This window comes from Solea senegalensis, linkage group LG21 (genome assembly GCF_019176455.1).
Source record: "Solea senegalensis isolate Sse05_10M linkage group LG21, IFAPA_SoseM_1, whole genome shotgun sequence".
NCBI lineage: Eukaryota > Metazoa > Chordata > Actinopteri > Pleuronectiformes > Soleidae > Solea > Solea senegalensis.
Genome location: NC_058040.1, coordinates 12812977 through 12839656, shown reverse-complemented (window position 1 = coordinate 12839656; position 26680 = coordinate 12812977). Strand labels below are relative to the sequence as shown.

The 26680-nt window shown below is 41.3% G+C and overlaps 1 protein-coding gene across 1 annotated transcript in view; it reads right to left on the bottom strand.

The window, feature by feature from the left end:
- Nucleotides 1-26066, bottom strand: part of si:dkey-1d7.3 (transmembrane protein 132D) — a 32389-nt gene extending 6323 nt beyond the window's left edge. Inside the window, exons 1-6 of the mRNA XM_044013069.1 lie at nucleotides 25801-26066; nucleotides 20112-21042; nucleotides 14313-14459; nucleotides 8079-8250; nucleotides 5581-5724; nucleotides 2511-2719 (exon numbers count right to left, since the gene is read on the bottom strand). Coding sequence (XP_043869004.1) covers nucleotides 2511-2719; nucleotides 5581-5724; nucleotides 8079-8250; nucleotides 14313-14459; nucleotides 20112-21042; nucleotides 25801-25897 — 1700 coding nt within the window. The 5' untranslated portion in view covers nucleotides 25898-26066. The remainder of the gene's footprint in view (nucleotides 1-2510; nucleotides 2720-5580; nucleotides 5725-8078; nucleotides 8251-14312; nucleotides 14460-20111; nucleotides 21043-25800) is intronic.
- Between the last annotated feature and the right edge of the window lie 614 nt (nucleotides 26067-26680).

Below are 26680 nucleotides of genomic sequence, written 5' to 3'. Positions count from 1 at the left end.
TAGTCGAGCATATTAAAATGAAATTGACACTGTAAAAACAATGTAGTTACTCTGATCTGGACACATAATGTGGTTTCCTGCAGGCCGGCGATGGACTCGCTGCTGCTGCTGCCGCGGGGACGCGAGGCCCGCTGTGTGTGACCTTTCCCTCTAAATGAATTTAAGTGGAATTATCCGGCATCCAATGGCTTTGTGGTTTGTCTGTGGGTGATGGAGGTTAAGCTGTGAACCAGCCTCAACCCCCACCATCATCAGCGATGATCATACAATTATGATAAGCACAGGTGGTCTGCCACACACTGCACCACAGGTGGGCTTTTACACTGCAGGCAGAAATCACCCGTCAAGAAATACAATACAAATACACATAATTATTATATAGCCTGAGGTCAGAGCTTAACGTGACTGAGCTGCAGCTTGAATTAAATCAGTGCGAGTCACAAGCAGGCGGCAAACAAACTTTTTTTTTTTCCTGCAATCCGTTTTTTGGGGCGGCTCATGCAGCAGATTAATACTGTACAGTACTCTGACGACCCCGCGTGCCCTCATGCCTTTCATCGAGTTCCCAGGCAGTGGAATCCAGCACAGTATCATTATTCATGAAGCTGTGTTGGCGTTAACTGGTTGTAACAGTGGACTGACAGAGGGGGAGTGAGAGTGCAGAGGTGGATCCAAGTGCAGAAGGAGATGGTGCAGGGGAGACGGGGGGTAAGGTAAGAGCTAGGACAGAAGATGCTCATGGAAGAGCTGGGTCTTTAAGAGCCTCGTGAAGATGGGACGCCCACTGTTCGGGTAGCGCTCAGTGGGTCCTTCCACCAGCGTGGAACGACACCCACGAAAAGACTCTGGATTGTCTTGTATGGGGTGTTGGCACCGCCAGAAGACAATCCTTTTGATGAACGGAGTAGTCGAGGGGTAACGTAAGCCTTTAGGAGAGCATTTAAATAGGTGATAGCAGACACATGGAGCACTTTGCAGGCTCGCATCAGTGATTTGAATTAGGGGTAGCCAGTGGAGCTCACTGAGCAGCCTTTTAGGCTGATTGAAGACCAACGCCGCGTTGTGGAGCATCTGTAGCGGCTTCGCAGCACAGGTCGGGAGGCCTGTTAGCAGCATGTCGCAGCAGTCGAGGCGGGAGATGACCAAAGCCTTATTTTCTTATATTGAATAGTGCAAAGCGACAGAGGCAACAAGGTCATCTGGTCATCAATCATGACAAGTTTCTTGCTAATTATTGCTACATTCTACTCCGCACCCTTCTGTATAACAGCGACACAGGAAATGACAATAGCCTTTTGTGTGGTCAGCTTGTGTAAGCCATTACAATCACACACACACACCATCTCTGACCTAGTATCTGCTTATGTCTGGAGCCAGGTATTGAATGTTGGGAAAATAGAGAAAACAGCCTGTCAGTCGGCCATTATCATGAGTATTGAGTGAAAAATAATGACTTCACTGTAACTATCGAGTGAAACCCCACTAACCTTTATCTCCAGGGCAAGTGTGTTGCCTCTTCAGTGCCCCGGCCACTAATGCACCAAACAATGACTGACTGCACGTACAGTACACAATCGATTCATATCTGTCAGAGTGATTGAATCCATCTCAATCCACAGACACAGACACGACCACGCGTTTGAATCAACCTCTTTCTTTTTCACAATGCACTGAAGGTGCAAATGGTGGTTGTTTACATACGAAAATGCCAATTAAAATACAATTGAAGTGACAGGAAAGTCACAATTAATATTTCATATATTTTTTTCTCATGTTAAACTCCATCACATCTGGTTTATTTTTGCTTGGCTGTGACTTTGACACCTTTTTCATTGTTTGGACAGATTTAAGTTAAGCAGAGTTTGCAAACATGGAATCAAAACATTTACAAACAAACCTGATTCTTTCAAAATCAGGTTCAGCCATGTCTAACTAAGTAAGTAAGAAAAGTTTATTTATATAGTGCTTTTTCACAGAGAAAAGTCACAAAGTGCTGTACACTCTCGTAAATAATAAATAATACTACAGCAAGGAAAAATAAGAGCACATACTCCGGCACAGTAAAATCAACCCTAGGTAAAAGTAAAATAACTGTTGCTGTTCCATTTTTTTGGGGGGGGGAGTTGAAACTCAAAATGAACCACACGGTTGGTGTAGTGGTGTAGGTAAATTGGACACTCTAGATTGACCATGAGAGTGGATGGTTGTTTGTCTCTATGTGGCCCTGCGATGGACTGGCGATCCGCCCAGGGTGTACCGCCACCTATCGCCCTACGTTAGCTGAGATTGGTACAGCACCCTTATGTGGAGGATAAAGCAGTAGAAGATGGATGGATGAAACTCAAAGTTTAGGACTATATGGGAAATAGCAGACCTAGAAAATAGAAATCAAGTTAAGTTTATACTAGCCAATGTGTACGCAATGTGACTTGGTCTAGAACAACAGCTGGGAATGGGTGTTTGTTTGTTTCCTCTGACATCTTCAGGATCAGCTTGTGGGACCTCCTTACCTTCTGTTTCCGGTATGAACCGGGACCCTCCAGCCTTTGATCTGGCTCAGCTCCGGATCGGCCACGTCGATAAGCAAGGGCAACCGTGGCATCCACACGCTCATCTCCAGCTGTGCACTTAAGAAACCATACGTGAAGTTGAGCGTCACTCTGTTCTTCCCTCTGGTCTCTTTCCCATTTACGTACATGTAGTCGCAGCCCTCTGACACCTGCACAAGACGGACAAGAGGAAAAGAGGTCACTGACGGGCGACTGTAAAATGTGTTCATTCTGGGCAAGAATGCCGTTTAAAATCACTTCATAATCACAACAACTGCAATTGGGACTAAACTGTCATCCAGAGATTTGGATTAAACTTTCTCCCAACACACACTGTTGCAAGGCTTTTCCGTGTAAAGCCCTGTGGAAAATTAATAAGAAAGTTTTTTTTGTTAGAAACTGGCAAAGAGAAGTGCAGTGAACGCAGGCGCCAATACAAATAAGACACGCAGACACAGACATTTTATTCATTTCGTACAACTTTCAAAGTCTGGCCTGGGAATCGCACTACATTTTCTGTTCATGTCATGTAAATTCACAACTGTGTTCTCTATGAAACTGTTGCAGAATACAAATGAGCGCTGTCTTCCTGTAACACTGTGTGCAATAGGTGGGAGCGCTTTAGTCCCCACCAGTGAGTGCAATGAGGTGAGACACAGCAGTCGTGTGTGTGCGTGTGTGTGTGTTTTATTTAAGATTGGAGGCCTATCTCCACCGCCGCCTCACTTATCTTAACAAACCAGTGGCTCCACATGGTAATTGGAGAGCAGTAGACTGGAGAATAGAGAGTAGCACTGGAGAGAGGGAGGTTAACGGGGGACGGCGTGGAGGAAGAGGCAGAGGGAGGAATGACTTCTGTGCTAAGTTAACTTGGGAAGTTGGGGCGGAAATGTTGAAGGAAGCCAGTCTCTGACCAATGATGTTCACTGACCCGCACCAAAGGAGAGGCACAGCAAATATACAACTTCAAAAAATGTTAATTTATAGATTACTATTATAAGGATATAAGGATTTGCTGCGCTCCATATTTTACATTAAAATATAAGAAAACTTGGCATGGAGTTTGCATGTTCTCGCCGTGTGTGCGTGGGTTTTCTCCAGGTTCTCCGGCTTCCTCCACAAACAACGCGGGGCAATATGGGGATTAGGTAAATTGGACACTCTGTGTGGGTGTGGATGTGAGAGTGAGTGAGTTTGTCTCTGTGTGACCCTGCGATGGACTGGCAAACGTGTCAGCAGAGATTGACACAGCTCCTCCCCGCGACCCTCATGTGGAGACATAAAGCCGTAGAAGATGGATGAATAGTCTGATTTTTATTTTCTTTCTACATTTTGTTTTGTCTAAAAAAAGCAAAAATCCAGTCACTAACAGACCAAGTTAAGTTAAGTGAAGACTATGGTTCCTTAGTGTCCACGGGATGCCAGTAAAATGTCAATATGTTGCCCAAGTGACCAGGAAAGTCAATAAAAACTGCTGTAGACCTCAAACCACCTCTTTTCTCACACACAAGCACGCAAATATTTGCATGTTTGCAGGTTATTTCTGTGTGTGTGTGTGTGTGTGTTGACTTCATCTGGTGTGGGACACGGGTCTAAGAGGGGTCACTGACAACAGACAGCAGAGACACAATAATAAGTGGATTAAGTTCTTCCACTGATACAGAAAATCATTACAAACACAGTCTCCCTCTCTTCGGCTCACGACTACCTTGCACTCACAAAAGCCAGTGGCTGCTGACTTGTGTAATGGAAAATCGTATGGCGTAATTCCTTCTCTTATTCTCGGGTGTTGTTTCTCCAAAAGCTCTCGTGGTCGGGGCGGTGTCACAGTCGGACGGACAGAGACAGAGAGAGGACGCGTCTATTTTCCTCTGTGTCTGCTCCTACTGTGCCAGTGACATGGATCCATTACACAAAGGTCAAATCTCAGTGCTCATGGAATGAGGGGCGGGATCATGAGCTCAGTCTCTAATGCCATATGGAAGCGGCAGCTCTCTGGATACACACACGTTTGTGCAGTTATTCTTTCTTAGGACACCGCATTGACTGACCTACTTTTTAAAGTCACTTTTACTTTTACTTAAGTGTGTTTTTTGGAAGTACTATACTTCACTATAAATAAATAAAATAAATAAAAAGACTCCCGCACCGGGAACTTTGGCAGAGAATGATGAGGACAGGTGAACTGGGGCTAATTAAGGAGAGAAGGTTAAAGCATTTGTGACCTTTGACCCATTTTGACTGACACACGATGTGTTTACATATTTTATTTTGGCAGCACTTTAACTGGTAAAGGTTTTGCCTTTAATTAAAAAACAATTCATGTGAGATTTGTGTCCCCTTTGTGTCCTTTTTGCACAACACAAGAAAGAACCCGCCTTTTACTCTGAGTACATTTTAAACAAGCTACTTTTTTACTTTATCGTGAATACATTTTTAGACCAGTACTTTTACTTGTACTTAAGTAAAATCTCATTAAAATAGTGTAGTACTTATACTTGAGTAGAATATTCCAGAACCTCTGACCTTAACCTCACCACAATTCAAATCTTAGATGTAAGAATTCAAAACTTCATCCATCACAAGTATACACATACACAATAAAGGCTAATCTATTAGATTAGATTACATTAGCTGAGTTAAGCATACCGACACAAAAATCTAATCTTATATTTAATGCCTCAAAATTCTAATTCTCCATTAAATAGTCAGCAAACTTGCTTTGTATGCAAATGAGCCATGGATAATAACGACCTAATACAGTAGTTCAATGCGAGAGCAGGAAACAGTTGCCGCAGTAGGAATTTTTAAATGAAGCTTTCATTTGTCTGTAACAATTACGAGGTATATTACATTTATAACGCGTAGTGGAGAGATTTCACGCACAGCGAGTACTCAGTGACGGAGCTCCTCGGTCTCGCAGTATTAAGATTGACTGACGGTAATTCATCATACTTCGTTTCTTAGCCCGGGATAAAATAAAAGGGACTGTAATTATTTGATCACAGACAGTGTTGTTGTGAGCGCTCACCTTGACTACATCCTCCTCTGTCGACACGCAGCCGGTGTAGTTGGTCACGTCAGTGACCGAGCCGTCGGCCTCCACAGCCAGAGTTCTCACCGGGACTGACACCATTTTACCCGTCAGCACTGCAGTATTCAACATATCCGTGTTCTGTGCAGGAAGAAGGGCAAAATATCAAATATCATATCAAATGTGACACTATGAGAAAGAAAGAATAAAAGTGAGAGACACTTTTTGCCCATTAAAGTAGAATAAAACATCCCTTCTTCCTTCATGTTCGTGTATATATAGACATAGCATTTTAAAACCGTTTGAAGGTCAAAGAGAGTGAGATGAGCCAACCTGAGCTCATTTGCAGGATATCAGATGCAATATTTGGAAATACATGAAACTTCTCCCCCGAAGATAAATGGCTGCTCTACTTTTGTACTTTTTCTAAAAAAGAAACTTTATGCATCATTTTATATATTTTTCTCCTTTTCTTTACAATACAGCAGCAGCAGATATAGTGGGGCTGAATTCACCAACAATTTCAAGTAATGGATGTAATTTTTCATTTCACTTTCCCGAGGTGCTGAAGAAGCTGTATTCCCCCTACATCTGAGAAGAGGAGCATGTTTAGTGCTACTTTTATCTGCATGAGCAAATACAACAACAAAAAAAAGTTACCCGCCTCTATCAAGTTTCCAATTACTCTAGCCTGCTGCTTTGTTGTAAATAGAAAGGAGGGCAGCTTTTGAAACATTTGGTGTATTACTGTAGAACAGAAATAGACCGACTGTACATGAAAAATCTGTTTGACTATCCAGCTGAACTAATACATTATGCAATATAATCACGATTTGGGGGCAGAGAGAGTGGGTGTTAGCAAGACGAACGGGGATTAAAACACTCAGCCTGACAAACTTCATTAAATCTGAAATGAATATCTCTTTGGTGGTAAAATACGGTGCACATCTGTCTCTCTCACGTCCGACGTCCTCTTCTGTGACGTATTATCGGGACTTATATTCATACATTTCCCACCTTGTACTGTACACCTATGTCAACAGCTTCTACACATGCTATAACGTCATGTACTTAAATTTACAACAACCACCTATACTTAATACATCTTTCTAATCCAGCACATGTAGCAGCAGCGTGTGTGTGTGTGTGTGTGTGTTTTTATTCAGACAGCACTCAGCAGATGTTTCCCGGCAGCTTCACATTCTGAACTCTGTTGGCTTGACAGCTGCTGACCGCAATTCCAAGAGGACGCGGTCTAGTTCGGACTGCAGCACTGGCCAAACATAAGTCAGTAGATCAGTGGGGAAAGCATGAAATCAGAACGCAATATCAGCGCTCTTCCACATGTTTTCCGGCGCTTCTGCACGTTCTGCAGTATTTCAGCTCTATCTCAAATCTCTCTCCTTCTGCAAAACACTTGGCATCAAGTCTTGGAATTATTCCCTTGTCCTTTTAGCTCATTTACCATTTGTGTTAGCTCTTTTGAGAGAGTTACATGTGATAAAGCAAAAACAGCATGCAAAACAACAACAAAACTCTCATAACCTTTGTAGTTCAAGTATCATTATTACTGTAATTTTCTTCTCCTGGGTGGCAGTGAGTCACCATTATTCTGCTGTATAAATACAGCACTGACTACTTTAAAAGCTGAAATCATTTTCTCTCTCATGCCACACTCACAGGGGGAAAACAGTGTGTGTGTGTGTGTGGGGTTCCAGTAAGTGACTGAGATGGAACACAGTTGCTCCCCAGCGTCTGTCAGATTCATGTTGACTAATGTAGCATGAAATGGCCGTCTAAATCTCCAGGTCAAGAGACACGGACGCCTGGATCTACCTGGGAATTTCGAGAGGTTTGTGTTCTCAAAATGGACGGGGTCTTTGGGACATGTCTACACAGCTGTCACATTGTCTTTCTTTACATTATGGAGTTTATACATGTTGGTGATTGTTCTTATTATTCTAGCTGTGTTTGGTCATGGTGAGGTCATGAAAGGATTTCACACATAGTCAAATTTATATAAATACACATATACTGCATGTGTGTATATATATAGACATATACATCTATTATACACAACATCTAATCAATAAAAAAATACAGGATCAAAGACAAAAAGACAATTATGATTCAGGTAGAGCTTCTAAAATGATCTTGGACCAGGTTTTTGAGCAGCAAAAATTCACTTGTGAAAAATGTGTTGTTTTTTTTGGTCATTTCTCAGTCATGTTTGCAGACGTCTGGCTTTACAAGAGCAATTTTGCTGTTCCTCCATCTGCCTTGACGCACAACAAATCACTTCTTGTGTGTGGCGCAAATTGGGAACAAAATTACAAATAATGGGAACAAATTTGACAAACGGTTTGAATGTAATGGACATTTATGTCTTTAAGAGTTACACACAAAAGCAAATTCATTGTAAAATACAATAAAACAATGTTTCTGGGGGGGTTTAAAAGAAAAAGAAAATAAATTGTAGGTAGGATTGTCCTTACCATGACTAGAGGTGCCAGGCCCACATAGTCTCTCTGGGTTGTGTAGATCCGCATTAAGCCCACATCCTTGACGTTTCCCGGCATCTCCAGACGCCAGGAAATGGTCTGACTCTCGACCTGCTCTGAAACGTCTTTCGGAACAAAGTCCAGCTGTAAAACCTCCAGGAGACCCCTGTTGGGAGACACAACATCCAAATATTGTGCTTTGGCAAATAAAGCTCAACTGCTAGTGTCATTGCAAAAATAAAGTGAATATATTGAGTAAAATGTCAAAGGATTGTCAAAACATGACTATATTTAATTACAGCATGTCTAATTAAAGGTTTTGGGGCGGGGGTTCATCTTCAGTTACGGAATAAATACAATATATTTTCTATTTGGTGCACAACCTGGTTTTCTCTCCCTATTGTAAATATTAGACGTGCTGCTTTGAGAGTTTGACATTTACTATTATTTCAGAGTCATTGATATCACACTTGTGGGCAAATGAATCGCTTAATATTGAACTCGGTTGAATTTAATTGACGCGTTAAAGAGGGGAGAGACAAAAATGAACAAATTAGCATTTGAATTAGTGTCCGTCCCACACACAGTTCACATTTTAGCTGTCAAATCTGGTGTTCACGTGTCGAAGAACAACTTTGATGAAGATATTCTTAGCACCATTTCAACATCACTTCAGTGTGATATTATGTGTTCCTCCTCCAAGTTTACCCAGGTTAAATGACCAAGGCTAAAGGAAGTTCAATGAATTGAATTACAGCATTTAACACTGTCACGTTTTTACATTAGACACAGGTAGTTCAATTTAATTTTACATGTATAGTGTATTGGTTTCAAATACACTGGTATGTTAATGCTACTAATACTTATGGCTGTAATAGTGTTGATGAAGGCAGCAATGATTAAAAAGATGAGTATCATTATTATGAGTGTTGCTGAAGATGGAATAAAAAGACTGGAATTGGTCTGAATTTCATGTAAAAACCTGTGGGGCTTTGACCCGAGAGTGAATGTCATACACAACAGGATCTCATTTCCATCAGCAGATGGAAGAATAAGGTGAGAGTGTGAAGGGAAGATTAAGCAAGCTGGCAGAGGCCTCAGCCAAGCATTCTGGTCAAAGCATTGTCAAAGAAATGCCATTTGATGCTGCAGCGAGTGTGTGGGCATACCTGTCGGTGGGAGCAGATCAAAGGGGAAATTGAGCAGAATGTGAATAGAGCTGTGGCACTTTGAAGTGGAGCAAAAACTTTTACAAGGACGCCGTGCGGCTGAAACTCAAATTTAATAAAGGTCACAAATGTTGAATTCGGCAGGCAAATGGATAAACAAAAGCGTATATGGAATGAACCTACTTTATAATATTCATGCCTCATCTGAAAGAAACTCAAGGACAGGAAATGGTGTAGGAATGAATGAGCAGCAACATAAAAAGTAATTATATATCACTGGTGAAAAGATGTATGAATGTGTGTAAAATCGAGAATAACTGTGCTTTGCACTTGTTATTTTGGGCTTGAGACTCACAGTTGACGCGGAATTCAATTGAAACTTCTGGTGAAAATGTGTCTCTGATCTCTGACTTAGAACTTCGGCTGAAATACATGCCAGCCCCTTTACTTCCAGTTGGAACCGACTTTTTAAAGGTGATGTTGGCAATCGACATTTCAAAATGACCTCAAATGAAAAAGGCATTTACATGTGGGGACAAAAGTGGAGCACTGCTGCATCGCTTTGTGCACAGCAGTCCGCTCAATTCTATAATTCGACACTTCGCTCCACCACTGAGCCACCATGGCTCAGTCCTTACGCCTCACTTTTAGTTCTAAAACTGAAGTACATTTTCAGTCATCAGAAAATGACTTTTGATACTTACAGCAAGTGTCATGTACTTAGAAAAGGTGACTTCAACTTCTACCAAAGTCATTTTCTGGTAAGATATTTGTACTTTTACTCAAGTATTGCTTTTAGGTACTTTATACAAGACTGCTTATTGAAAACCATAAAATGAGTGAGGTAGTGAAGTAAAGACTTATGTCACTAAAGACCTGACAAAAATCTAAATAATAAACTAGTAAATACAATTGTTCTTAAACAACTAACTCCAATGAAGAAGGATGATTTATTCTACATGCTTGAGCACCAGCAAGCTAACCTACAGTATCTTATCATAAATATGGCATTATGCACCAAGAAGTACATTATTATCAGTTTTACACTCGAGTATTTTTATGGATTAGTCGTGCATAGAAGGGCCTATTTCCTGAGCTCTGTGTCAGCAGTGGAGAGTGGTCCAGCTGTGTCCATTATCGCTCTATTATTAGGGGGAAAAACACTCTTCAGTCTTCTTTAAACATATCACAGCCCAGAGAACAGTGACGTTCTCTGCACACAATGATCAGTAGCAAAACATTTTTTGGTGGTAACATTTAAGTACGCGTTGAAGACAAAAAAAAACGCTGATCCCCCCCCGTCTTTAAGTCGGACAGCGCGCGGACCGTGTGATTACATATCTTCATCAAAGCATATTATTTAACATTATTTTCAGCATGAGGGTTTCTCGAGCTGAGGTGGCTGTTTCCTGTCGTGAGGGGGATTAACAGAGGGATTGTGGAAACAGTAACGAGGGAACAGTAAGTGAAAGAGGAGCATGAGACGCATTAGGAGCCTTATACCCAACAAACAAGACACAATGTGGTGGTATTACTATGATATGATATGTCAAGCAAAATATACATGGGCTAGTGGGGAAGCAATTTATTGAAGAAGATTGCCCAGTGGACACTATGATAGGTCGCAATGTAGCCACTTTCAGCTTGTTAGTATTAACCCAGGTTTCCACCGGGTTTCTTGCATTAGTACCGAAATAACCGGCTCCAACCATGCCATTCTCCTGCCCTTGGTACGCTACAGTCCAGCTCCACACATTCACAGTCAGCTGATTGGGCGACAGAAAAACGCAACACCCTTGAAAGCGTTTTTTTCTTCAACGCCCGCAAACAGCCACAAACTGAGCTGCTGGATGGCCTCCATTGTTGTCTGCTGTGTTGTCACGTTCAGTGTCGCACGGCGTCCCGCGTACGTGTCTCGCTCTCCAAACCGAACCATACCGTGATGGAATCACGACCTTTGGCAGTTTCCGGATTAGCTGTCAGCTAGCCGTTAGCATGTCAAGCGCCATTCCAAGTCTGCCTACCAGCCAAGCACTTTAAAATATTTAAATCTTTAGGAGGGCAGAGCATATTTGACTCTAGTCCATCAGAAGTATGAACGTATGTTTGAACACAAACTCCTACTCTGGGTGTGTTAGTGCGACTCTGATACATTTGGGTTAATATGATGATTACAGTGCGACTAACACATGTGTTGTATTTTAAAAGTCCTCGTTTTTTTCTAATGTACTTAGTGATGTAATGGTGAGAGTGACTGCAGTTTGAACACCTCTTTTGCTCCCCCCCCCTCCCCCCTTTCCCAAGGATATCAGGGAACTACAGTGGCCATTGCATATTCTGAGAAAGAATGGCATTCTTATTCATCTGCGTGATAAGCTTCTACTTCAAAGTGCAAAATGAATGGTGCGGCTCATGTTTTGTTTGCATTGAAAGCCTGAGTCCTTGCCTTGAAGTACACACCAAATACCTTTTTAAAGGCTATGCAAAACAGAAAATGTCAATTTTAGAGCCATTGTACACCTATGTAAACATGTTTATGAATATCAACATGTGCCAATAAACACTCCTTAATCTTATATGATAATTGCCTATAATGTCATGCTTCCACGGATGGACTATTTTTGTCCATGCTGATTGGCCTTATCTGTTGTTTTTTATGTGATCCTTGCCTTTAAAGGTGACATAGAATGCTTGTATCACACATATATGTTAGTTATGGAGGTCTACTTACATATATTAACTTGTTTTCATGATTAAAAACCTCCTAATCGCTGCAAACGAGCCGATCTAAATATCTCCTCACTGACGCTCTCGTCAGCCGCGCTGTTTCAGACCAAAACCACACCCCCAGAATGTGGACTGTGTTGTGATTGGCCAGCCAACGAGAGCTTTCCTACTGTCCTGTGATTGGCGTAATAGATAGGCCAGCTCTCAGATACACAGCTCCCCCTCTGGCATGGTGGATGCTCTGCATCTCAGCAGCTACAACGAGAATAGTTCTTCTTCTGTGGTTGAATGTACGCAACCGAATGTGCCCGGACTAGTGCCCGCACCGGGAGATGCTACGGTGGTGAGAGGAGTGGTGAGGATTTCTGATGACGTCATCAAATTAAGGAAGTGCCGATCCGCTTCGCAGATCCCAGGAAAACAATAAAACCCTATTTTCTCTAGTTTGTTCTGAAACTTTCGGGTTTCATAAACGAGGTAATGACGCAGATACACACACACAAACGCAGCGTTAATTGGAGCTCCCGGTCTATGTTGCCTTTAACATGGACAAGAACCTCCTAACAGGCAAAATTAAGCTTGTTCCTCAAAGGATTTTTTTGTAAGACGCCCACTTTGGCCTTAGTCTTTCTATACGGTGGCCTGGTGGTTTTAAATAAATAAAGGACCCTGAAAGATTGAAGAGGGTGCACTTGAGAGGAGGACAGAAAAACATGGTTAATGCCCCTATATTCCTGGAAATCAGTGTGTTGGGGTTTTTTTTAAACCCACATCAGCACTTTAATGCACAGTGGTGGGAGGCTGTGTGTGTTGTGTGTGTGTGTGTGTGTGTGTGTGTGTGTGTGTCCTGGTGGGAGTTCAGTACAAAGGACACAACTTGGAATATCTCTCCTTCCTAATCTCCTCTTCTGACCGTGCAAGCGCTTAAGCCAGGATAACGTGGCCGTGATTATGGATGATTATGGATAAGTGGGTCGGCTGGGCAGTGGGTGGTGTGTGTCTGTGTGGGCAGGAAGGTTGCTGGGCAGAGGTAGCCTCCGGTGTGTGTGTGTGTGTGTGTGTGTGCGCCACCACCCACATCAGGAAACAATGATGCGGTCAAATCTCGATGGTGTGTGTATGAGGTAAAACAGGAGAGAGAAGTACTCCGAGTTGTTTCCTCGAGTTACTTCGGCGTTTGATTTATCTTCAGGTGACATTCACAGTTCATCCGTCAGTGAATTTGGACTGTAAAACTAATGATGCTGAAGACTAGAGGCAGTAAGTCAGAGTTAAATTTAATATGCAAGCTAAAATTTTCATCCATCTAGTAGGAGTTGAACTCAAAGAGATAAGAAAAACAGATATGATACAATAACATTCTTAGATTCCAACTCCAAAGGTTTTAAAGATTCTAAATTTGAAGAGCTTACTCCCACAGTCTTTTTTGTCAAATTTGTTTGTCTTTGGTTATTATTAGATAAATATATATATTGTTTTCTATTAAGTGTACATAGTGCACAATAACACATTTGTCTGTTTGATGAGGAACCCAATGAAGTGGCAGAGTTGAAGCAGACATTTTAATGATTTTTTTTTTTTTTACTCTTTTTTTCAGCAATCATCTGAGAATCACAGGAAATGAGAAAACTAACACGCTGAGCTGTCAAATTCAATCTATTATTCTAGAACTGCGAGACATCTGAGAACACAAAGGACCACTATTATGAAGTTTCTATATTTTAGTGTCCAATTATCAGTTTCTGTGTATCTTAGTACAATGAAAATTAAAGATATTTTTGTTGTATGGATTCACTGTATTCTTGCATAACCTTAGACAATGTTCTTCGTACTGACCCCATGCTGACAATACAGAAATGAATGTGATTAAGTCCTTAAAGATTCCTTTTTTTTCCCTCGAGGAACTTCAACATGAAACAGGATCTGCAAAGGGCAAAACACGAGTAAATCTTTAAAACTACTTTCCTCTGGTGCAGTTTTTTTTTCTCTTTCTTACCGCTCCTATAGTACATGTAAATTGATGCAGATTTTCCCACTCAGACACAAACTATATTTTGTGAACTTGGCTCGTGTGCACCGGCACAGAAGAACACAGCTGCGGGTGATTGCTTCTCCTCTGGAAGAGAAATGTAGAAAGATATAATATAGCGTCGAGGAAACGTTTGTCATGACAACTGATCGTGTTCCCCTGTGAGGGTTATTAAAATCGCAACAGGAAATAAGAGCTGAGGAGAAGTGGTGATGGAAAAGATTTAGATTCTACTTCGAGTGGAAACAAGCGCTTGGCTTTGTTTCACGGCGGACGTGTGACGTGCGAACGCCGTGCACTGACCTCTTTCCAGTGATGGCGACCTTCCTATGGCAGATGACAGAGAGAGTGTTGGCGGTTGCTCCTCTGCCAGGTTCCAACAGAACGTCCCACAGTGTTGAATCTCTGGGTCGCACTGCCGTGAACGACAGACCCGCTTTGACTGTGGCCCTGCAGCGAACACATACACACATGCATAGTCAAATTAGCACAGAGCATTTCCGCAATATTTTTCTGTTGGGAAGTTAAAACGTGATCCTTAAAAACCTGTTTGAGTTTCAAAATATACAGCCTAGAAGCTCTTCAGACATAGTAGGGCACTGTGAGCACAGCTTGGCCTTCGATCCACTTTGAATCCATCAGAAAAATAAGACAGTGGTGTTGTTTTATTTCCAGAACCGGAGTTAATTTCCTAAATTATGTAGATTATAAATTAAGGAACACATCTATGGATTAACCTGTTGGATTAGCTTTCAGTGACAGAAGACTCTTCAACCTTATGTGACTAACACTAACATTGAGAGTAAATCTGAATAATCTTTGAAGGAATACAGTATTATTTCTTTGATACTTGAAGTTTGCAAAGTTGCATCTGCTGCCTGCCGTGTATACAGTGTGTACCGAGTGCATGTGTTTGTTCATCTACATTGTGCCTAACAAGGTGAGTCACTGACAGCGCGATGTGTCGCAGCCTGACTGAGCGTTAACAGACGTATTAAATTCCCATTAACCCTGGGGAGAATTGGGGATCAGTTAATCAGATGTCAGACTCAGACACATACACACACACACATCTGTCTCCCAGGAGAGCTGGAACACTTTATATAAATGATGTGAATGGACCCAAAAAAAAAGTCCTGGAGGTCCAACAATCACCGAGGGATTTGTTGCAGACCCTCTGATAAGTTGTTCCGTTCAACATCACCTAACGGGATCATGGAGCAGTCGCAGCAGTGACAGAATCAAGAGTAAAACCCACGTCTGGTCCACATTTTAAATGAAATCATTCTCTAATCTGCAGCTCACACAGGCAAACTATAAAAAAGTGGGAACCTCGTGTGTTTACAAAACGGGCCGATTTTCCTCGCAGTAAGGAGCCAGTGAGGTGCTGGACAACTTCCAGGGGGAGTTCAGCCATTGGGAGCATCACTCAGCTCCTGCAGATTTGACAGTGGGATGTTCACGCTGAGAGTCATTTGAAAACCTCAGTCCAAAAATGGTGTTCTTTTAGAGTTGCTTTAAGAATGCCAAGGCGCTGAAGTAGTAGTAAACACATTGGCTGCACCATTAAACCTCCACCACATTTCTCATCTGTTGATACCCACGAAGGACGGAGCCACATTTCTATTTTGTCTGCCACAAATCATAAATCATAAATTCAGATGCAGACTTCAAAAAAGGTTGTTTTTACTGTAGGTTCTCGCAGTGATAATGATATCTAAACCTAGAAATGGTAACTTTCTTTTATTTTCGTTTACCCACACTGGTGTATTGTTTGAATCTGCTACTATACTGTAAAACCAACAATCTGGGATTGTTTATGCAATAAATAGGCAGTAATAAAGTTGTTTGTCTCCAGAATTTTAAAAGTGACAGATGGAAAGACACACACACACACACACACAACATACATATATATATATATATATATATATATATATATATATATATATATATATATATATATACATATATATATTATTCAGGCTGAAGTAAAGGTTTCATGATGCAGCTGAAACCAAACGTACTCCCTAACCTTAACCATAACCAGTTCATACCTAACTTTAACCTAACAACAATTCAAATCTTAGCCTAAACCAGAACTAGTTCCTCATAATTCCTCTGTTCTGTCTCATTAGGACCAGGTTTTTAGTCTCCATGAGGACTATTGTTCCTGACCAGGTCAATGTTTAGAGCAGATAATGTCCTAAAGCGGTAACAAATACAAGCACACACACACACACACACCAAAAACACATGGTCACAGTTTTGTGATCAAAGAGCGAGCAGACTAATCAATAACCACTGAGACTGAGGTCAAGGTCAGAAACAGTCTGCATGAGCACAAGTGCAAATGTTCACGCACACACACACACACACACACACACACACACAGTGTAGTGTTTCTATTAATCAAACTGATGCCGAGTACAATTCTTCACTCAAACTTTACAATCAAACTCAAAACCGCAACATTTCACTCTTATTTACAACTTGAGCGACCTGCTGTGTGACTGCTGATTTATTTACACGGGTCAAGTTTTGGATTAGTCACTTGCACTGTGTCTGTGGAAAAGGGGGCAGTGAATTTCTTATCCCAGTGGAGGAGAAACCTCATCTCAGACAATTCTACTCCCAATCTGTGCATTTGTCAGTCACTATCCATAGTTCATGACTGAAACTCTGAGGAGAAAATGAAAGTCAAACTTCAACATGAGCATCTTTTCACCTCTGTGTTTTATCAAATCCACTGAATCTCGTTTGTTCGAAACCGTGAAAGCTGGGGAGCTTCACTCTGTTATTTGCCTGTAGACTGACACCGATGCGCTATTTGTGGGCTCTTTGTCTTTCAAATCTCTTATGTGTGCAGATTTTGTACCTAAAAGCACAATCGCAAAATGCTTGCTGTGGAATTAAATGGGAATGCTTGTGAAAATAGTGTGTTCATATTCATGTGTGCTGAACAGGTGGGCCCCCTCACATGCACCACACACACACACAAACACGCGCCCAGATGATAATCCTGGCAGCTGGCCCAGATCATGTCTACCCCAAAGGGTTAACCTCTTGATTCATTTTCAATCAGGGCCACAGATTATCTGGCCTTACCCCCGCTGGAGTGGACTCAATCTTGGGCCAAAGAGTGGAGCAGGGATTTCTCCCAGGAGGAATCAATCACTTTGCCAAGCTCCTCAGAGCGAGCCTTCCACTTGGACTCAGCACCCTCTTCTTGTCTGATCTCATTCTGTATGTGGCAGTGGGTCAGAGACAGGCAGACTGAAATCATTGCCCTGGGTTAGGGTTAGGGTTAGGAGAAACTTCAGCAGTATGGTCTGTGAGCTTGGGGAATATCACATGAGGAGGCTGTAAAATCCCTCTCAAATAATCAAAACAACGGCAGACGTCAAAAGGGTCTGGACCAAATCTTTCTGATGTGAACTCAACGAAGCTGCCACCATCAGGTTACTGGGTCTGTGTGTTTGTGTGCGTCGCTTGTGGATGATAAGTATGAAATGAGCCACAGGTTTGACTGTGCGTCATATGGATTAATGCACATACTCTATCTTAGCATCGCTCTCCATTTGACTGCTTCCCACGGCAGATTACCGTGGCATGTTTGCGGCGTGATATCACTAAATCGCGGGATTAAAAAGAAATTTGTCTTGCATTTCAGACCCAACCATTAAGCTGAGTAAAGACTGGGAGCCCTCACTATGTGACGGCTTTACACTTTGCTGATCTGAAACACGCTGATAAAAACAATTTCACTCCGCTCATTGATATGCATCAACGGGCAGCGGGCGGAAACTTCCACAACAGCTTGATCTGTGCATTTCAGTGTGACAAGGCTGCTATTATATAAAGTTCACTTTTACCCAAAGTATTCAGGAAGATGTTAGTTATTTGTTTTCCTGCTCCATTAAATGCATGCATTATTTATGAAGTCAAATACCCAGAGAACCTTGTTGAAATGTTAGTGGGATGTTGAGATATGAAAACTGGTGAATCATTTGCCAATTATTTCGCTGTTTATGGATGAATGCTGTTCATAACTCCACCACTAACTGAGAAGTTGAAGTAGACAGGGTATAACATGTCAGTAAATTATGAAGCCGGTGAAACTGGCAGATAACACAAGTCATGTAGGCACTCAAGCATTGCAGTGCGCGCGGCCTTGATAGCAGTCCCCGTCGGTATTCAAGGGGTTTAAGTAACCATTTAAATGCATGAAGCTTATCCCTCATAAAGACACTCAAACATACTGTACATCACGGTGATTCAATTTGGTTTCAGTCTCTTTTTCTGCTTCACCTGTTTCGCTGATAGTTACATTTTATTATGTGGCTTCATCTAAACACTTGTGTCTGCAAACTGAGCAACGTAGTCGCGGACCTTTCTAATGTTTTCTGACAGTCTTCCCTTAATACCTTCTTGCCTTATTAAGCTGTGTGTGTGTGACGTCGCCATGGTTACTACGCTGCATGTGCCTCATTGTCTCGAAGCGAAATGAGCCACTTTTTATTTATAGGAATTGCTATATTAAATAACCCTAACCCATGTTTGTGACATGAGGCCATTTGAATTTTTTCATTCATTTTAAGAAATTGCAGTTTTTCTATCACTATCCCACTTTTCCATAAGCGCGTTTCCTATGAAATCTCCTGGGAACCTGTGATTCTTATCTGAACTCTGACTGTCAGTATAAAATGTTACCCTAAGTATAAATCACTCTTCTGTTGACCAAAATATAATGAAAATCTCCATCTTTAAGCAAAAATGAAAAACATTTCTTAAGTCTGCCCCTTTGGCCATTTTGTGGTCCGGTGATGGCGAACCGTGCTGTATCACACATGAGGATCATCTTTTAATTGATTCTCGATGCATCATTACATCCCAATTCTCCGGTGAGGTGGTGGGGGGGATGGGAACACTGGCTAACAAGAAACTCTATTCAAATCTTGAACAAAATGCATTTGAGAAAGAGTTATCACCACCAAGCTATAAATTAATCTACTCTAGTGTGGTATTAATCATGAAAACAGACACTTTAATCCTCTGTTTGTTGAATCGACTCGATGCTCGGTGTGCAGTTTGCTTGTGAGTCGCAGCGATTTACATTTCTCTGCATGACTTCAGAGCAACGCTGACAGACTTGAGATCTGACTTGGATTCATCTCAAATAACCCGAGGCTTGGCTATGACTTGACCCCAGAAGACCTTCAAACTGCAATCAGCAATGAGTGCACACCACCAGAGGAGAGTGTAAAACTGAATACAAAAGGATGGGTCAATATCTAACTGATGCGTAGCTGCATTAAAATTCCCTCCGAATAAAAAAACGGCTACTTGAAAAATATGTATGAATAAAAAAAGCTGTGGTTGGTGTTTTCCACTGAAAATATTCTGCTATATTTTGGACAAGAGGGCTTTTTACTTCATTGTTCAGAGTACGATGAGAAGATCAATACCACCTCCACGTCTGTCTGAAAAATTCAAGACTACAGTCACAGCCAGTTAATTTGTCTTAGCATTAAGGCTGGAAACAGTTCCACCTATCAGCACCTCTGAAGCTCTGTGACAATTAAGGATAAACCTGAACGCCTAAAAGCTTTGTAGCTGCAACTGTTGCCATGGTAATCAACACTAAAAACCACTATACAGGTAGAGGGGGGCCTACGTGTTGCTATGTGTTCCTGGACAAGACCCTTAATTGCTCCTGGCAGATGTGTTGACAGCATGTGAATGGGTGTGAATTATGATTGATGCATAAGGTTGTGCTGCATGAATGTGTGTGTGTGAATGGGCGAAGAGTAAAAAAGTGCTACATAAAGACAGGCCATTTACTTTTCAAAAACACCAAACAGCCCATGAAAACACTGGTAATTCTAAAACATAATAAAACATTTAACTTCAGTGGTAATATTGTGTGTAATAGCTTCCGTATAATGTAGCCTTTGGACTGCCTTCCAAATTTGTGATCCAAACAAATGAGAGCCAAATTTGGCAGAAGAAGAGAGACCTGCCCACTGAGAAATGTGGGAAAACAATTTACCTACATAATTTGTACCTTCTTTTTTTAAAAAGAAACAGAAGTTCACTGACCTGAGTGTGAAATTTTCCAGGGTGGCTGTACTTGCTAGGAAGACATAGAAAGTTGCCACATCTTTGGTTTTCAAAGGCTTCGATGAAGTCTGGATCACCACGGCGCCCCCCAGCCTCAGCCGAAGAAAGGTGGGGTTCCCTGGCGGAGTTCTGATCAGATTAACACTCCCTATCCTCCTCATGGGCGTCCCAGATCCCCCAGACACTCTTCCTCTTCCCACACCTACACGCTGCAGGCTGTCCTGCGGAGTGCACTGGCCACTCTGGTCCCTCCGACTCTGGAAGTACACCTCCACAAGGTTCCCCTGAAGTCCCTTAATCTCATCAGTTTTTCCTGCTTCCCTGCTGGAGCTCGCTGACCGGCTAGCCGAGCTGAACCAGGCCGGTTCTGGCTTCAGCTGTGCCACGCAGAATCCCCCGGGAGACACCAGACACGCTCCGCGAACTTCCCTCGTCTCCCAGAAGGCGTAGGCCGTAACACAGTGAGCGCCATCCTTTGCTTTGACTCCGTCACTTCTCCTGCCCTTATCTTCTCCAGATCCCTTCCATTGTTGCCCAAAAGTGGCGTTTTTCTCTGAAGGCATGTGGAAGAGGATCTTAACAGCAGGAGACGAGGAACGAACCTGGCGGACCAAGATGACCGGCAGGATTTTGCGTCCGCTCAGGAGCAGGTCTGGAGAGATCGGGGCGTCTACAGTCAGGGGGCCGTACGAAGCGTTGACAGACGACTCAAGTATTCCAGAAACTCCTTGACCGGTGATGTAAAAAGTCTGAGTCTGGACATTCAGGCTGGAGTTGCCTGGTGGCTTTAAACCGTCCTGCCTCAAAAACACATGGTCCACATTGAGAACCTGAAAGTCGATGGTGGGATAAACTGGAGTTGGACTGAAGGACGTTCCCAGGTCTACGGCAGCGTTTTGACACTCAGCAACTGGGAGGAGGGAGACAGAGCACAATTAGCACAATAAGAGTTTCAGTTTCAAATGTGTTAAGATACAGTCTGGGAGACATTTGATGGGGTTGACTGGAGGATGAGAAGTTGAAAAGGGGATAAAATATGGAAGAGTTTTGCCACATTTAGCTGAACACTGCTCTACTATAAATTCTCGTAGTATTCCGACTTTATCTTTATTCTCGTTATATTCTCGTAATATTACGACTTTATTCTCGTATGTTACGACTTTATTCTTGTAGTATTCCGACTTTATCGCTATTCTCGTTATATTCTCGTAATGTTACGACTTTATTCTCGTAGTATTCCGACTTTATCGCTATTCTCGTTATATTCTCGTAATGTTACGACTTTTTTCTTGTAATGTTACAACTTTTTTCTCGCAAAGTTATGACTTTATTCTCGTAATATTAGGACTTTTTTAATATTACGAGTGTATTCTCGTAATGGTTTGACTTATTCTCGTAATGGTATGACTTATTCTTGTAATGTTACAACTTTTTTCTCACAATGTTACGACTTTATTCACAAAATATTACAACTTTATTCTCGAAAGATTAAGTATTATTTTCTTTTCAGTTTGGTACTCCGTCGTACTTATCTTACATTCATATGTGATGTCAAACCTAAAACAAATAAAGGAATTTAAGTGGGGACAGTATATATTACAGAGATCATTCTGAAGTTGTAAGGCGTTACACATTATGTCTGTGATTTCTGCTATAAATTGTAATCTTTACAATCATCTATGGTAAATAAGTCCAATGGACTTTCTGCCTCTTGCTCCACTGTGTGTAAATTATTGCCAATTGTATATAATTGAGCAAAATCAATCAAGTCAACGGAGACAAAGAGGACAGAGAGGGAAAGAACTACAGAGAGGTGTCATGTATGACTGAATGGGTTGAAACAGGAGACCGCTGAAGTGATTTTAATCACATCACTAAAAGCCGTGCTAAAAATAGTCGACCTGCGAGATCTGGAGATCTGATGATCTGCACTTTTGAACATCGGACGTCTGTGACAAATGATTTTATAAAGTATTCGCAGGATCATTGCCGTCATTAACTTTAAAGGCCGTCCAAATTGCTGTGTAAAGAGATGAACGTGAACACATTCTCGATCGCTTTATGCTCAGCACATTTTGGCTCACACGACCTTTTCAAAACGACCATTCCCTGACTCTAAAAGTTGAAGGAAATATTCCCTCTGTCTTGCATTTCATAGTTCAGCGCAGGTACTCATTGAGAAATAGGAACATAATAATGAGCCGTATTTGCTATTGCCTATAAATTCCCGTTTTACAGGTACAGTAAAGCCAGATTCGACTCTTTCTCAGGGGATTAAAAACATAATATTAATCACTGCAGACATAAGAACACCACGTGTAAAACAGGTGTTATACTTATCAGAACATTTAATTCTCCACTCTGCATGAACTACTTCTATGCAGCGGAGTAAAGGGAATAGCAAATGCAGCATTAGAGTGGTAAAAAGCCTCTTGAAAAATTCCAGGATGCTATATGTGACAGCTCCCACTTTCTCCTGCCAAAGACACTTGGTAATATGCCATCCTCCACATTGAAGTGCTGCAGAATGAATGTGTGTGTTTGACTGTCCCGCTGCACCTGACAAAAAGAACTTATCCAGAGGCAAATACGGTGCAAACAGAGGCACCTTTCCCCTCCCTGAAGGTCCAGAAAACTATATAACTGTCTTTCTCGGATCTCCAGACCATATTTCATGAATGCACCTGTGCAAATCAATTTTGTTCATGAAGGGCAAGGAGATGTACAGGTGTCAGAGTTGATATTGAAAATGTGGTCTTCAGAAAGCACACAAGTAGTCGACTTATAGCCCGCTCCGAAAGTATTGGAACAGCGAGTCCAGTTCCTTCACTTTTTGCCGGACGCTGAAAACGATGAATATAACGCCAGAGATCAGTATTTCAGCTGAGCTGAAAGAGGCTGCAGTGAAAGCGTGGAGAAGCATCGAAAAAAAGGCGGTGACAGGTTTCAGGCAGTTCTTGATTCGAGTTTATCTGTTTATCTCTTGTCTTATACTTTTGCTCACCTAAAAATGTGGTGGCCTGTTAGAAACGAGGCTATCCTCTGTGTTGTTTAACACATCTTGATGTAAGCACCTGGAAATAAAAGCTGATTACTCAACTCTTGTCTAGGGCCCAACAACAATGTAAAATAAATAAATAAGCACGACTTTATTCTCGTAATGTTACATCTTTATTCTCGTAGTATTACAACTTTATCTTTATTCTCGTAACATTCTCATAATGTTACGATTTTATTCTCGTAATGTTACGATTTTATTCTCGTAATATTACTTTATTCTTGTAATATTACAACTTTATTCTTGTAATATTACAACTTTATTCTCATAATATTACAACTTTATTCTCATAATATTACGACTTTATCTTTATTCTCATAATATTCTCATAATTTTACGACTTTTTTCTTGCAATGTTACGACTTTTTACTCGCAATGTTTTGACTTTATTCTCATAATATTTGGACTTTTTTAATATCCCGAGTTTATTCTCATATTGGTACGACTTATTCTTGTAATGTTACGACTTTTTCTCGTAATGTTATGACTTTATTCTCTTAATATTAGGACTTTTTAATATTACAAGTTTATTCTTGTAATGGTATGACTTTTTTCTCACAATGTTACGACTTTATTCACATAATATTACAACTTTATTCTCGAAAGATTAAGTATTTTTTTCTTTTCAGTTTGGTCCTAATACTGTGTCGTACTTATCTTACCTTCATATGTAATGTCAAACCTAAAAAAAATAAAGGAATTTAAGTGGGGACAGTATATATTACAGAGATCATTCTGAAGCTGTAAGGCGTTACACATTACGTCTATGATTTCTGCTAACGTGAAACAAAATGCAGGTGATTCAGCTGTATAATCGTTATTGTATGCTCTCTATTTGCGCATTTTCCACCCAGTAAATTCAATTTATTACACGTTGTGGACATAATTCAATGTGACGATACAAATCTAAGGCTTCCACTTCGAGTTGATGCTTGATACACTTAAGCAAAAACTAGGAATTTACATTTAAAACAGGCATAAGTTGACAACATTAGCAATACTACACTGCCATGCTTTGTGCCAATACGCACTCGACGATGAGACAAGTATGAAAAGTATTAAAAATAAAAGCATTGATTTGACTGGAGCTTTTCCCAAGACAAGTCAACACCAACTGAAGCCCCTGATCTAATATTGTGATTCCTGGTCTAATTCCCTGCAGTCTTCGAATTGTGACACTGCAAGAAAATTGAAATGGAATATTTGCAGACGTTATTTCAATTTCAAGACAGGATTGCTGACATGACAGATGGTTTGTCTGTGACTGGACTGAGAGATAAGGCATGCCATGCATATTCATGGATCCCAGGCGGAGACGATATCAAAGTCTGTATCACTTAGAGATGCAATAAGGACACAGCTGCACCGCCAAGTCCTCCACAAGTAGAAATACAGCCGTCCCACATTCAATATGTGTGATGGAAAAGTGCACGCGGACAGATATCATGTGCAGATTTAAGCCCAGCCAATCTCGGAGAGTTGTGTTTGCGTGATATTTGTATCACAGAGAGACAGACGGCTTAGAGAGACTTCATACAGTCCAACGCAGGTTATCTTTAAACAACCAGAGAAACAGCTGTGCAACCTCAGCTTTAGGCCCTTTTAATCCCACAGATGCACAGACTAGAGGACATGCTGCTGCTGCTGCTACTACTTCCATTTTAGACAGAGGGACAATGAAATGGACATGGGGTAACTGGCGGAAACTGCTCAAAAATACAACACTGTATTAGGGCTGTGTGATAAGAACAATATTGATATCAATAATTATCTAAATAAAGGCTGAGCTTTGCTCCTGAGTGCGAGTTAAACATTGTGATTTAAAAAAAATCTGAGGCAAAATATTCAATAGCAATTAAGTGTTCTCCCTCTCGGACTGTGTTTGCACAATCCATAATCGTTATATTAATACTGAACCTTTGTAACACAGACACACAGAGGGAAATTAAATTAGGATATATATGTGTATATCTTTATTGAATTGTTTTGCCCAGCCCTACACCATGTCCTTAAAAAAGAGTCATCTGAAAACCTTGTGCGACAGAACGGGACTGTAGATCCATTAGTTGCAGGGTCGGCTCGCTTCTTTATTCACACATCGAAAATAAAAACAGAGGGCTTACTTATAAACATAATCTTACAGTAGGCATGTTTGAAATCAGAAGCATGGCCTAAATAAAGGGAGACATAAATCCAATCTAGGAGGCTTTATCCAGTCTGCTTGTTTAGATCATCAAAACATATACATATATACTCATTTACATAGATTCATTTCCTCTCCACTAATGCTCCTTTCCTATTCCTACATCATATGCATATATGTTTTTATCCCTATTTTATATGCTGCGTCTTCTTGTTTCTGGATATCGTTGTTATTGTTGTGAAGTTTTCTTGTTTAGAGTATGCACTTGAGTATTTTTAGTCTCATTGCATCAACCTGCCTGGGGACTCCATTATGCAAATTGGCCAGTGTCTATGATCTGGTATATTTACATTGGTTGGTGTTCATTAATGTGCACATGTCCCTACTTAAATAAATAAATAAATAAATAAATAACAGACAATAAAACAGTTCAGCTCTCAGCACCACAAAGCTGCCTTAATTCTCACCTTTCATGGCTGCGAGCGCAGCCACTGCCACCACAGGGAGCAGTGAACGCAGGGGAGAGGTGAGCACCATTTCTGCCAAGCTGTAACCTCTGGCCATCAATTTCACTCCACGCAGCTGCGACGCGCTCCAGTGCGCACCGAGGAGGAGACGCTGTGGTGACTCGCCGTCTGCACTCGGCTGAGAAGAACGCGCTGGAAACAAGTCATTGCATTGTGCGCAGTCCGGTGAAGTTGCTTCCTCTGACTTTTAAAAGATCAAGTGAGGTTGGGGGTAAAAGACTGTTTCGTCCACATTAAAGTGTCCTCTATAGTTGCATGTGGGAAACAACAAGTCTCTTCCTCCCTTGCTTTGCTTTGCTGTGTTGGCACGGCTCAGCCTGGCACCGAAGGACAGGACAGCACACAGCAACAGGCGCGACTATTCCCATCATAGAAATCAGTAAACATGTGCCGTGGGTCTGACAGATTAACGGACCCACGTGGGTAATCGACGGTAGGGAAAGAGCTGCTGCTGCTGCTGCTGCTGCTGCCTCGCGCAAATTAAATGCACATGAGGTCAAGGGGGATCAGTGGTTTGTCATTTTAATGTTGATTGAAGAAATTAAGCACATGATTGACAGGAAGAGGATGATTTTCTTTGTGGTGGTTAAGAGAAAGAATATAAAGCCAAGTGAAGTTTCAGTGTTGTAAAAGTACTTTTAAAACCATTTTCCATCCACTTTGCTGATTTTCTATATGTTTTGATTCATTAACACTTTGTACTTTTCAAAACTCCCCCATGCCATGTCCTCACTGAGCTCTATAAATTGGCCTTTATCTTATTGTTATCGTATTATTTTTATTCATGCACTTATTTCCAAATAAGTGGGGGGGAAAAATC